At 37.1% G+C, this 12058-nt stretch overlaps 1 protein-coding gene across 3 annotated transcripts in view; it reads left to right on the top strand.

The window, feature by feature from the left end:
- The window catches only part of LOC140600862 (monocarboxylate transporter 1-like), a 37422-nt gene that overhangs the window by 18031 nt on the left and 7333 nt on the right, over nt 1-12058 (top strand). The window contains exons 1-4 of one of the 3 annotated variants that reach the window (XM_072769045.1): nt 4955-5324; nt 8431-8691; nt 9157-9179; nt 9785-9928. In XM_072769045.1, the coding sequence (XP_072625146.1) occupies nt 8651-8691; nt 9157-9179; nt 9785-9928 (208 nt within the window). In that variant the 5' untranslated portion in view covers nt 4955-5324; nt 8431-8650. Of the gene's footprint in view, nt 1-4954; nt 5325-8430; nt 8692-9156; nt 9180-9784; nt 9929-12058 lie in introns of those variants that run through there. The other 2 variants (XM_072769044.1, XM_072769043.1) reach the window with 2 other exon arrangements.

Genomic DNA, 12058 nt, shown 5'->3' with positions numbered 1-12058 from the left:
GGTTCTGAGATTGAGCCCCATATCAGTCTCCCTGCTCAGCAGGGAGTCTGCTTCTCCCTCTCCCTCTGCCCCTTTCCCCTGCTTGTGTTCTCTCTTTCTCTCTCAAATATATAAATAAAATCCTTAAACAAAATAAACAGATGAGAAAAAAAAGATATACTATGCAAACAGTAACTGAAGGAAAGCAAGAATGACTATGAGAAAATCAGGCAAAATAGATTAAGACAAAAATTGTTACTAGACACAATTGTGTTATGGTCAATCCATCAAGAAGACATCACAACTATAAATAAATACAAACCTAACAACAGAGCCCCAAAATACATGAAGCAAAAACTGATGGAATTAAAGGAGAAAATAGACAACTTAATAATAATAGTTGGAGATTCAACAACGATTTAATAGAACAACTACACAGAAAATCAAAGATATAGAAGACTTGAGCAACACTCTGAGTAAACCAAAAAACATTCATAAAACACTTCACCCAACAACAGTAGAGTATACAATGAAATATTCATGGAACCTTTTCAGGATAGAGCAATGTATTAGGCCACAAATATGTCTCCATATATTTAAAAGGACTCCAATGTGTTCTCTGACCACAGTGAAGTGAACTTGATCCCTGCTCAGTGAGGAGTCTGCTTCTCTCTCTCTCTCCCTCTGCCCCTTCTCCTCTGCTCATGCTCTCTCTCTCTCAAATATTAAATGAAGTCTTAAAAAAAATCCTCCCTCCCTTTCTGCTCTCTCTCACTCTTCCTCTCTTCCCCTTTCTAAAAAAAAAATCTCAAAGTTAATAACTTTTTACCTTAAGAAACTTGAAAAACAGCTAAATGCAAAGCAAACAGAATAAAGGAAATAATAAAGATTAGAAAATACATAAATGAACTAGAAAGTACAAAAATAACAAAAATTCAATGAAACCGAAAGATGGTTTTTAGAAAGAGAAAAAAAAGTGACAAACTTTAAACTAAACTACCAGGGGAAAGAAGAAAGAGAAGACACAAATTACTAAAACCAGAAATGCGGGTACATTATGTGTAATGAAGAATTAACCTCACCCATAGAGAGATCTGGCCTTTGCCCTGGCAACTGCAGTTTGGTCTCTAGGCCTCTGAAACTCCTGCCTAATAAGAGTATATTTGTTTGCCCGGGGCCTTTGGCCATATTGTATTATTTCCAACCTTCAAAAGAACTAGAGACTAAAGATTTTAGCTCACCTATTGGGAAGAGCTGCAGACTGATCAAGCTCCATTGAAAACTCTGGACACTTAAGATTTGAGTGAGCTTTTCTGGTTGGTAACACTCTGTATTGTCACTGGGAAGAGTTAATGGTATCCAGGACCATGAGAAGAGATGACCAGAAGCTCTGCATTTGGACATCTTCCAGACTCTGCCCTGTGGATCTCTTCCTATGGCTCATTTTATCCCGTGTCCTTTTCCTGTAATAAGTCATGAACATAATAGCTTTTAGTGAGTTCTGTGAGTCTTTCTATTAAATTATCAAAGCTGAGAGTGTTTTTAGAAACACTTCCACCTTTTCCCCACTAAATTTACAATTAGTGTTAAAAGTGAGGGTAGTCTTGTGGGGACTGTTCCTAGCTGGCTAAAACTCTCTGTATATCATTACTGACCTTACAGAAATAAAAAGAACTGGAAGGAAATACTATGAACATGTTAACAAATTAGAAAACCTAAAGGAAATTAACAAGTTTCTAGAAAGGAAAGCTACCAAAGTGACTCAAGTAAATCTGAATATATCTTTTATATTAAAGAGATTGACGTAATCATTAAAAAAAAAAAAAACCACAAAGAAAACTCAAAGCGCAGATGGCCTCACTAGTAAATTCTATGAAATATTTAAAGAAGAACTAACACTAAACACTAATCCTTTACAGGCTTTTTCAGGAAATAGTAGAAGAGGAAACACTTCCCGGTTTGTTTTTTGAAGCTAGTATTACCCAGGTACCAAAACTAAAGATATCACAAGAAAAGAAAACTACAAATCACTACCCTTTACTAATGTAGATGCAAAAATTCTCAACAAAATATGAGCAAACTGGGACACCTAGGTGGCTCAGTGGTTAAGCGTCTGCCTTCAACCCAGGGAGTGATTCTGGAGTCCTCAGATCAAGCCCCATGTCGGGCTCCCAGCATGGAGCCTGCTTCTCCTTCTGCCTGTGTCTCTGCCTTTCTCTGTGTGTCTCTCATGAATAAAAAAAAAATATATATATATATATATATATGCAAACTGAATCCAGCAACACATAAAATGGGTAATATACCATGACAAGCTGAGATTTTTATCTCAGAAAATGGGAATTCAGGGCACCCAGGGTATCTCAGCGGTTTAGCGCCGCCTTCAGCCCAGGGCATGATCCTGGAGACCCAGGATCCAGTCCCACGTGGGGCTCCCTGCATGGAGCCTGCTTCTCCCTCTGCCTGTGTCTCTGCCCCCGCCCCTCTGTGTCTCTCATGAATAAACAAATAAAATCTTAAAAAAAAAAAAAAGGAAATGGGAATTCATGTTGCTCAACTTAACAAAAATCAGGCAATATGCCAAACCACATTAATGGAATTAAGACCAAAAACCACATGATCATCTTAATAGACTTAAAACAATGCATTTGATATAATCCAACACCCTTTCATGATAAAAACACTCAACAATTAGAATGAAACTCCCCAAGCTTATACTTACAAGCTTAATAAAGGGCATTTACAAAAAACTATAGTTAACATCATATTTAATGGTAAACTGCTAAAATCTTTCCCTCTAAGGTCAGAAATAAAACAAGGATCCCTCTCTTACTACTTCTATTTAACATTGTCCTGGAGGTTTTATCCGGCCAACTAGGCAATTTAAAAAAGCATTCAGATTATAAAGGAAGATGTAAATCTTATAAACATAAATATTAGAAGTAATAATGATGTGATCACAGATAGTGTGATCTTATAAACATAAGTATTAGAAATAATAAAGTTAAACAAATGTGCAGGATGCAAGATTAATATACAAAAACCAATTATATTTCAATACACTACCTATGAAAAGTCCAAAAGCAAAATTAAGAAAACAATTCAAGTTATAATCCCATCAAAAATAACATATTCAGGAATAAATTTAAACAAGGAGGTTCAAGACATGTACAATGAGATCTATAAAACATTACTGAAAGATGTCCTAAATCAATAGAAAAGCTTCCTGTGTTCTGGATCAGAAGACTTGATATTGTTAAGATGGCATTACTCCCCAAATCTATCTACAGATTCAACATAGTCCTCAAAATCTCAGCTATTTTTCTTTTTTTTTGCAGAAATTAACAACAGATCCTAAAATTTATATAGAAATGCAAGGACTCATAATTATCATAACTACTTTGGAAAAGAAGAAAAGTGGAAGACTCATGCTTCTTGTCAAAACTTAGTATAAAGCTACAGTAATTAGGACTTTGTGGTATTGCCAGAAGGCTAAATATATAGATTAAGGGAATATAATGAAGAGTCCAGAAACAAACCAATACATCAATGGTCAATTGACTTTCAACAAGGGTGCCAAGGCCATCCAATGAGAAAATAATAGTCTTCTCAACAAATTGTGCTGAAGTAACTTAGATATCCATATGCAAGAGAAAGAATTTGGACCCCTACCTCAATAAAACCCCTACCCCTACTCTACAGATATTAACTCAAAATGGATCAGACCTGGACAGCCCAGGTGGCTTAGCAGTTTAGCACCACCTTCAGCCCAGGGCGTGATCCTGGAGACCCAGGATCAAGTCCCACGTAGATTCCATGTATGGAGCCTGCTTCTCCCTCTGCCTGTGTCTATGCCTCTGTGTGTATGTGTGTGTGTCTGTGTCTGTGTGTCTGTGTGCCTGTGTGTGTCTGTGTCTCATGAATAAATAAATAAAATCTTTTAAAAAATGGATCAGACCTAAATGTAAGAGCTACAACTATAAACCTCTTAGAAGTAAACATAGGAGTGAATCTCTATGACCTTGGATTAGGCAATGGTCTCTTTTTAAAAAAAAATATTTCATTTATTTATTCATGAGAGAGAGAGAGAGAGAGAAGCAGAGACACAGATAGAGGGAGAAGCAGGCTCCATGCAGGGAGGCTGTTGTGGGACTTGATCCCAGGTCTCCGGGATCACACCCTGGGCTGAAGACAGGTGCTAAACCCAGGGATCCCTAGGCAATGGTCTCTCAATCTGATGCCAAAAGCACAAGCAACAAAAGAAAAATAAATCGGACTTCGTCAAAATGTTTGTGCTTTAAGAGACATCACCAAAAAAGTGAAAAGGCAATGCAATGAGTGAGAAAAAATATTTGCAATTCATTTATCTGATAGGCAACTTGAATCTAGAATTCAGGCATACCTCATTTTATTATGTTTTACTATATCGCTCTTTGCATGTATTGTGGTTTTTTGTTTGTTTTTTACAAACTGAAGGTTTATGGCAACGTTGAGACAAGTCTATCGGTATCCCATTTTTTCCAACTGTGTTAGTTCACTTCACTTTTCTGTGTCACATTTGGTAATTCTTGCAGTATTTCAAACTTTTTAATTATATTTGTTATGATGCCTTGTGATCAGTAACATTGTTACTATAATAATTGTTTTGGGGTGTGACAAACCACACCCATAGAAAACAGTGAGCTTAATAAATGTTGTGTCTGCTATGACTGCTCTAACTGATTCCCCCCGTCTCTCTCCATCCTCAGGCTTCCCTACTGACTAAGACACAACAATATTGCAGTTAGGTCAGTTAATAACCCTGCAATGGTCTCTAGGTGTTCAAGTGAAAGCGGACTTGCATGTCTCTTTCTTTAAATCAAAAGGCAGAAATTATTAAATTTAGTGAGGAAGTTATGTTGAAAGCCAAAATAGGCCAAAAGTTAGGCCTCTTGATCCAGATAGCTGAGTTGTGAATAAAGGAAAAGTTCTTTTTTTTTTTTTTTTTTTTTTTTTTAAGGAAAAGTTCTTGATGGAAATTAAAAGTGCTACTCTAGTGAATAGACAAATGGTAAGAAACTGCTTTATTGCTGATATGTAGAAAGTTTTAGGGGTCTGAATAGAAGATCAAACACACCTCAACATTCCCTTAAGCCCAAGCCTAATCCAGAACAAGACCCTACCTCTCATCAATTCTGTGAAGGCCAAGAGAGGTGAGGAAGCTGCAGAAGAGAAGTTGGAAGCTAGCAGAGATTGGTTCATGATGTTTAAGGAAAGAAGCTGTCTCTGTAACAGAAGACAGTGCATCATGGAGCAGCAAGTGCTGATGTAGAAGCCCAGCAAGTTATCCAGAAGATGTAGCCAAGGTAATTAATGAAGGTGACTATGCAAAAAAACAGATTGTCAACGTAGGCAAAACAGTCTTCTATTGAAAGAATATGCTATCTAGGTCTTTTGTCACTACAGAAAAGAAGTCAGTGCCTGGTTTCAAAGCTTCAAAGGACAGGCTGATTCTCTTGATAGAGACTAATGTAGCTAGTGACTTTGAGTGGAAGCCAGTGCTCATTTACCATTCTGAAAATCCTAGGACCCTTAAGAATAATGCTAAATCTATTTTGCCTGTGCTCTATAAATGTAATAACAAGATATGGATGACAGCACATCTGTTTACAACATGAGTTACTGAATATTTTAAGTGCACTGTTGAGACCTACTGCTTATAAAAAAAAAAAAAAAGATTCCTTTCAAAATATTACTCTCATTCACCATATACCTTGTCACCAAAAAGTTCTCATGGACATGGACTATGAGATTAACGTCATTTTCTTGCTTGCTAACAAGCATCCATTCTCCAGCCCATGGATCAAAGAGTAATTTCAACTTTCAATGGTTATCATTTAAGAGATACATTTCATAAGGTGATAGCTACCATAAACAGCAATTCCTCTGATGCATGTAGGCAAAGTAAATTGAAAAACTTCTAGAAAGGATTCACTATTCTATTTTTTTTTAAAGATTTATTTATTTATTTGGGGGGGGGAGAGAGAGTGCATGCATGAGTAGGGGGAGGGGCAGAGAGAGAGAGGGGAAGAATCTCAAGCAGACTCCCAGCTGAGCACAGAGCCCAACACAGGGCTTGATCCCAGGACCCTGAGCCCAAACTAAGAGCTAGATACTTAACTGACTGAGCCGCCCAGGTGCCCCAGGATTCACTATTCTAGACACCGTTAAGAACATCTGTGATTCATGGGAAAAGGTTCCAATATCAACATTAAAGGAATTTGGAAAAGTTAAATCCAGCCCTCATAGATGACTTTGAGGGGCTCAAAACTTCAGTGGAGGAAGTAGCTACAGATGTGGTGGAAACAGCAAGTGAACTTGAATTAGAAATACAACCCGAAGATGGCTCTGATTTGCTACAATCTCATGATAAAATTTTAATGGGTGAGCAGCTGCTTCTGATGGATGAGGAAAGAAAGTGATTTCCTAAGATGAAATCTTCTTTGGATAAAGGTGCTGTGAAGATTGCTGAAATGACAACAGAGGGTTTAGAATAGCACATACACTTAGTTGATCAAGTGGCAGCAGTTTTAGAAGATTGATCCTGTTTTTAAAGCATTTCTATATTCTGCAGGTAAAATGCTATCAAACCACATTACATGCTACAAATTGTTCATGAAAGGAAGAGTCAACCAATGTGACAAACTTCACTGTTGTCTTATCTGAAGAAATTGCCCCAGCCACTCCAGCCTTCAGCAACCACCACCCTGTTTAGTCAGAAGCCCTCAACATCCAGGCAAGACCCTCCCCCAGCAAAAAGATTATGACTCTCTGAAAGCTCAGATGATGGTTAGCAATTTTCTAACAATGAAGTATTTTTTTAAAGATTTTATCTATTCATAGAGACACAGCTAGAGAGAGAGGCAGAGGGAGAAGCAGGCACCATGCAGGGAGCCCGACATGGGACTCGATCCCAGGTCTCCAGGATCACGCCCTGGGCTGCAGGCAGCGCTAAACCGCTGCGCCACTGGGGCTTCCCTAACAATGAAGTATTTTTAAGTTAAGACATATACATCATCTTTTTAGACATAATGGTATTGCACACTTAACAGACTACACTGTAGCGTAAACATAACTTATATGCACTGTGAAACCAAAATTCATTTAACTTGCTTTACTACAATACTTGCTTTATTTTAGTGGTCTGGAACTGAACCTACAATATCTCTGAGGTATGCCTGTATATAAAGAACTCTTACCACTCCATGGTTTAAAAAATCTGACTAAAAAATAGGCAGCAAATTTGAATAGGCATTTCTCCAAAGAAGACACTTCACCAAAGACATATATCAAAAAAAGATATACAGATGGCCAGTAAGCACATGAAAAGATGCTCACCATCAGTAGTAATCAGAGAAATGAAAATCCAAATAATGATGAGTTACCACTCCAGACATATTAGGGTGGTTGGAAATCATAAAGAGACATAACAAATATCGGTGATGGTATAGAAACATTGGAACCTTATACATTGCTTGTGGAATTGTAAAATGGTGCAACTACTTTGCAAAAGAGCCTGGCAGTTTCTCAAAATATTAAACAATTACCAGAGGACCTAGAATTTCTCCTGAGTATAAACCCAGAAGAATTGAAAACTTGTCCACACAAAAGTTTCATAGCAACATTATTCATAATACCCCCAAAGTAGAAAGAACTTTTCTTTTGAAAATTGCTATATATCTAGTGAGGTGTGGGATATTAGTATGTCCTCCCTGACCTTTTTAAGTTAGCCTATAATTTCTAGAAAACAGAAAAATCAGGTGAGTATTGGAGAATATATTTTGGGAAAGAAGAGAAATTATAAAGGAAATACTAGATTGTGAACCTTTTATAGTGTGTGTATTTGTGAGTTTTGCATGTAGGTAAGTCAAATGAGTTATTTAGTTATCCCTGATAATGTGAAAAAGTACTGATCTCTGTTATTAAAACAAGTATGTTTACAAATTTGAAGAAGCAATATATTTATTGGAAAGGATTGAAAAGGATTTTGGTGAATGGTTCAAGTAGTGGTGAGTTTATAACTTTAAGCCTATAAAAATTTGGGGCAGTACTATAACTCTTGGTTTTTTTCTACTCTTTTCACAGAGTACAAGTAACATTGAAAAGTGTTTCAGGGATACCTAGGTGGCTCAGTTGGCTAAGCATCTACCTCAGCTTCAGGATCCCAGGATCCTGGAATCAGGCTCTACCTGAGGCTCCCTGTTCAGTGGGGAGCTTGCTTCTCCCTCTCCCACTGCCTGCTGCTCCCCCTGCTTGTGCTCTGACTCTCTCCTTGTCAAATAAATAAATAAAATCTTAAAAAAAGAAAAAAAGAAGTGTTTTGGTTATTTATAACATAAGTGTAAGGGATTTTATGGAAGTGCTTTATATTGACCTACTTGTTGAGTACTATTTTAATTTCAAATCCTTTAGATATTTGGATTGGAACTGCATTTTGGAATTCATCATTACTTACAATGTCACCATCAAATGACCATCCAGTTAGACCCACCCCCCCAGATGGAGGCTGGGGATGGGCAGTGGTTGTTGGAGCTTTTATATCCATTGGTTTCTCTTGTGCGTTTGGCAAATCTATTTCTGTATTTTACAAAGAAATTGAAGAAATATTTAATGCCAGCACCAGCGAAGTGTCATGGATCTCTTCTATTGTGTTTGCTGTCATGTATGCTGGAGGTAAGTGCCCAGAAAGCCTGCTCTTTTACTTTTCAATAGTCAGACAAAAGCTCCATGTTAAGTAGTTTTTGTTCTTGATGTGTGTGATATGTGTAAGATATTTTAAATGTTAGTTTTTGAAGCTATGTAATTGGCATCATTTATTTTTCATTCCCTTTAACAATAAAGTCTACACATAGCCTTGTACTGTCAGATCAGTTACATTGCAAAACAGATATCATTATAAAGGGTAACTGTCTTTAAGAATGATTTTTGTGTTGGTTGCTGGTGTATGGAAAGTCATTCGATGTTTGTGTTTTAATTAAATATTCCTGCTAACTTCTATTACTTCCAATAGTTTATTGGTAGATTTTTTTCAAAATTATAAGATAGACAAACATCTTTTGCAAATACTGATAGTTTGGTTTCTTCCTTTCCTTATACATTTCTTGCCCCCTGTCTTACTGCACTGCCTCGGACCTCCAGTATAATGTTGAAGAAAAGTGATGGTAGGCATTCTTGTTTTGTAGTTCTGTTTTGGTTTTGTTGTTGTTTTCTATGAGAAACAAAGTACATTTCAGCTAATTTGAAAATATGCTGGAAAGTCAGAAGTTGGATCAGGCTTGCTCATACATTGCATCACATTCATGCACATTTGCTCCATCTCAAAAATTAAAGACAAAGCAAACTTGCTACAAATATGTTGTTTATATCCTAGATACATGTATCCTGTGTTTCCAGGATACAAGTACAGGAAACATCCTATAATCACTTATAATCAGGCTATTTGCAGCCTAATCTGCCTTGAAGGAGATAGGTTAAGACCTTCCATACTTCAGTTAAAATCCATCCTGTATGTTCTAGATGTATAGAGGAAGTACATAATACATTGTACAATCAATGCTATATTTTTCCCATTACACAAACCTGGGACTCTGAAATAAAGTAGGAAGCAGTATTTCTTACCCCTGTTTTCTTTTTTATCTGTTTATTTTGTGGAGTGGGGTATTTATGTCTCTGCATCTTTTCATGTTGGGAATGCCTTGTACAGGTGTATACACCTGTGAGGGGTAGGTTTCTGCTCTATGTTATTAAGTTGTTTGCTCTCTCCTAGGTCCTATCAGCAGTATCCTGGTGAATAAATATGGCAGTCGTCCAATCATGGTTGTTGGCGGCTGCCTGTCAGGCTGTGGCTTGATTGCGGCTTCTTTCTCCAAAACTGTACAGGAACTTTACTTGTATATTGGATTTATTGGAGGTGAGTTGCTACTGATATATTTTCAAGCATTACTTATTATATGGACTCTTTGTAGCATTCATCTGCCAATTCTTTTGAAAAAAATGAAAGCTCTTTGTTAGAAAAATTATTGGGTCATTATTAAGAGCTATACATATGTTAATAGCATAGTACCAGAGAAACATGTCTTTATTTTTTTTTAAGATTTTATTTATTTGAGAGACAGCATGAGGGAGAAGCAGACTCCCTGCTGAGCAGGACCCTGAGCCAAAGGCAGATGCTTAAGAGACTGAGCCACCCAGGTGCCCCCCAGAGAAACATGTCTTTAAAGAAAGTTCTGGTACTTCGGGGTTATTTTTCATTAAAAGGGAGGGTTTTTTTCTTTCTTTCTTCCTTTTTTTTAAAGATTTTATTTATTTATTCATGAGAGACACAGAGAGAGGGGCAGAGAAAAAGGCAGAGGGAGAAGCAGGCTTCATTCAGTGAGCCTGATGTGGGACTCAATCCTATGTCTTCAGGATCACACTCTGGGCTGAAGGCAAGCGCCAAACCATGAGCCACCCAGGCATCCCTCTTTTTTTTTTTTTTTAATCTTAAAAAACATAATGGCCATAGTAAAGAGTGTGTGGCAAGTTGTTGAAATGGTGATCAGCTATTCCCACTCATTATCCTACTACCCAAGAAGAAATTGTTTCAAATTAGAATAGGAGAGAATGTCAGATACAAAGTAAGAATTTTCTGGTAAAGTAGTCATACACATTTTCCCCTGTCAGATACATGCCCCCCCTCCTAATAGCTAAATTTGGGAAATGAAACTGCTGGGGATAAAGAATATAGGTCATCCATTGCACTACAATTCAGAGAAAAACATTAATATTTTGATGCTCATATATTTTTTATGCATACACATATACTTTTTTAAAAAGATTTTATTTATTTATTTGACAGAGAGAGAGAGAGCACACGCATCAGGAGTAGCAGGCAGAGGGAGAGGGAGAAGCAGGCTCCTTGATGAGCAAGTAGCCCAATGTGGGGCACAACCCCAGGACCCTGGGACCATGACCTGAGTTGAATGCAGACATGCAACTGATTGAGCCACCCAGGCACTTCACATATATACTTTTTTTTAGAAAAAAAGGGATAAGATTACGTATCACATTTGTAACCAATTTTTTTAAAAACTTACTAATACATTATGTATATAGTTCCCCATCTCAATAAACATACTGCTGCAGATACTTTTTTTCCATTGGGTGAATGTGCCATAGTTTATTTCACCATTCTCTAATTGAACGACCTTTAGGTTGTTTATATTTTTTACTATTATTAAACAGCTTTTGTATGATAATGCTTCTCTGTATATCTTTGTGAACATGATAATTTCCTCAGGGCAAATTTTAGAAGTGGTATCACTGGGGGAAAAGGTTTTTGATAGTATTGACCAAATATCCTTTTAGAAAGATTCTAATAGGGATTCCCTGGGTAGCTCAGTGGTTTGGAGCCTGCCTTTGGCCCAGGGTGCGATCCTGGAGTCCCGGGATCAAGTCCCGCGTCGGGCTCCTGGCATGGAGCCTGCTTCTCCCTCCTCCTGTGTCTCTACCTTTCTCTCTCTCCTCTCTCTCCTCTCTCTCTCTCTCTCTCTCTCTCTCTCTATATATATATATATATATATATAATAAATAAATCTAAAAAAAAAAGAAAGATTCTAATACTGTACAGTCCCACCGGCAGGATATGAGATAATGCCAATAGCAGGTATTTTCTTTTTGGATCTGTACTTTTACTACATTAATTAAAATTTTAAGCATTTAAATATTTTAATTCATTTAGAATATTTGGACAACATAAGGAAGGAACAATATTTGTTCCCCTTGGTTATTCAGCCTGTTCATTATTTCATTTATTAACTTATTCAATAAATATTTATTGAGTCCCTACCATATGTTAGGGACTCTTCCAAGCTCTATGGGGATTAAGTCAACATGATAGACAAGATTCCTGCTCTATAGTGGAGAGAAGCAGACAATAAGCAGACAAACAAATACATGAATAAATAAGAAAAATATCAGCTTGTGATAAGTGCTTTGCAAAAACTTGAAACAGAATTTTGATGGAGAAGGATTGAATGACCCCTAAAGGGAAGGCCTCTCT

The sequence above is a fragment of the Canis lupus genome, chromosome 12 (assembly GCF_048164855.1).
Source record: "Canis lupus baileyi chromosome 12, mCanLup2.hap1, whole genome shotgun sequence".
NCBI classification, from domain to species: domain Eukaryota; kingdom Metazoa; phylum Chordata; class Mammalia; order Carnivora; family Canidae; genus Canis; species Canis lupus.
The sequence above is the reverse complement of the archived record's forward strand: the minus strand, read 5'-3'. Positions and strand labels throughout refer to the sequence as shown.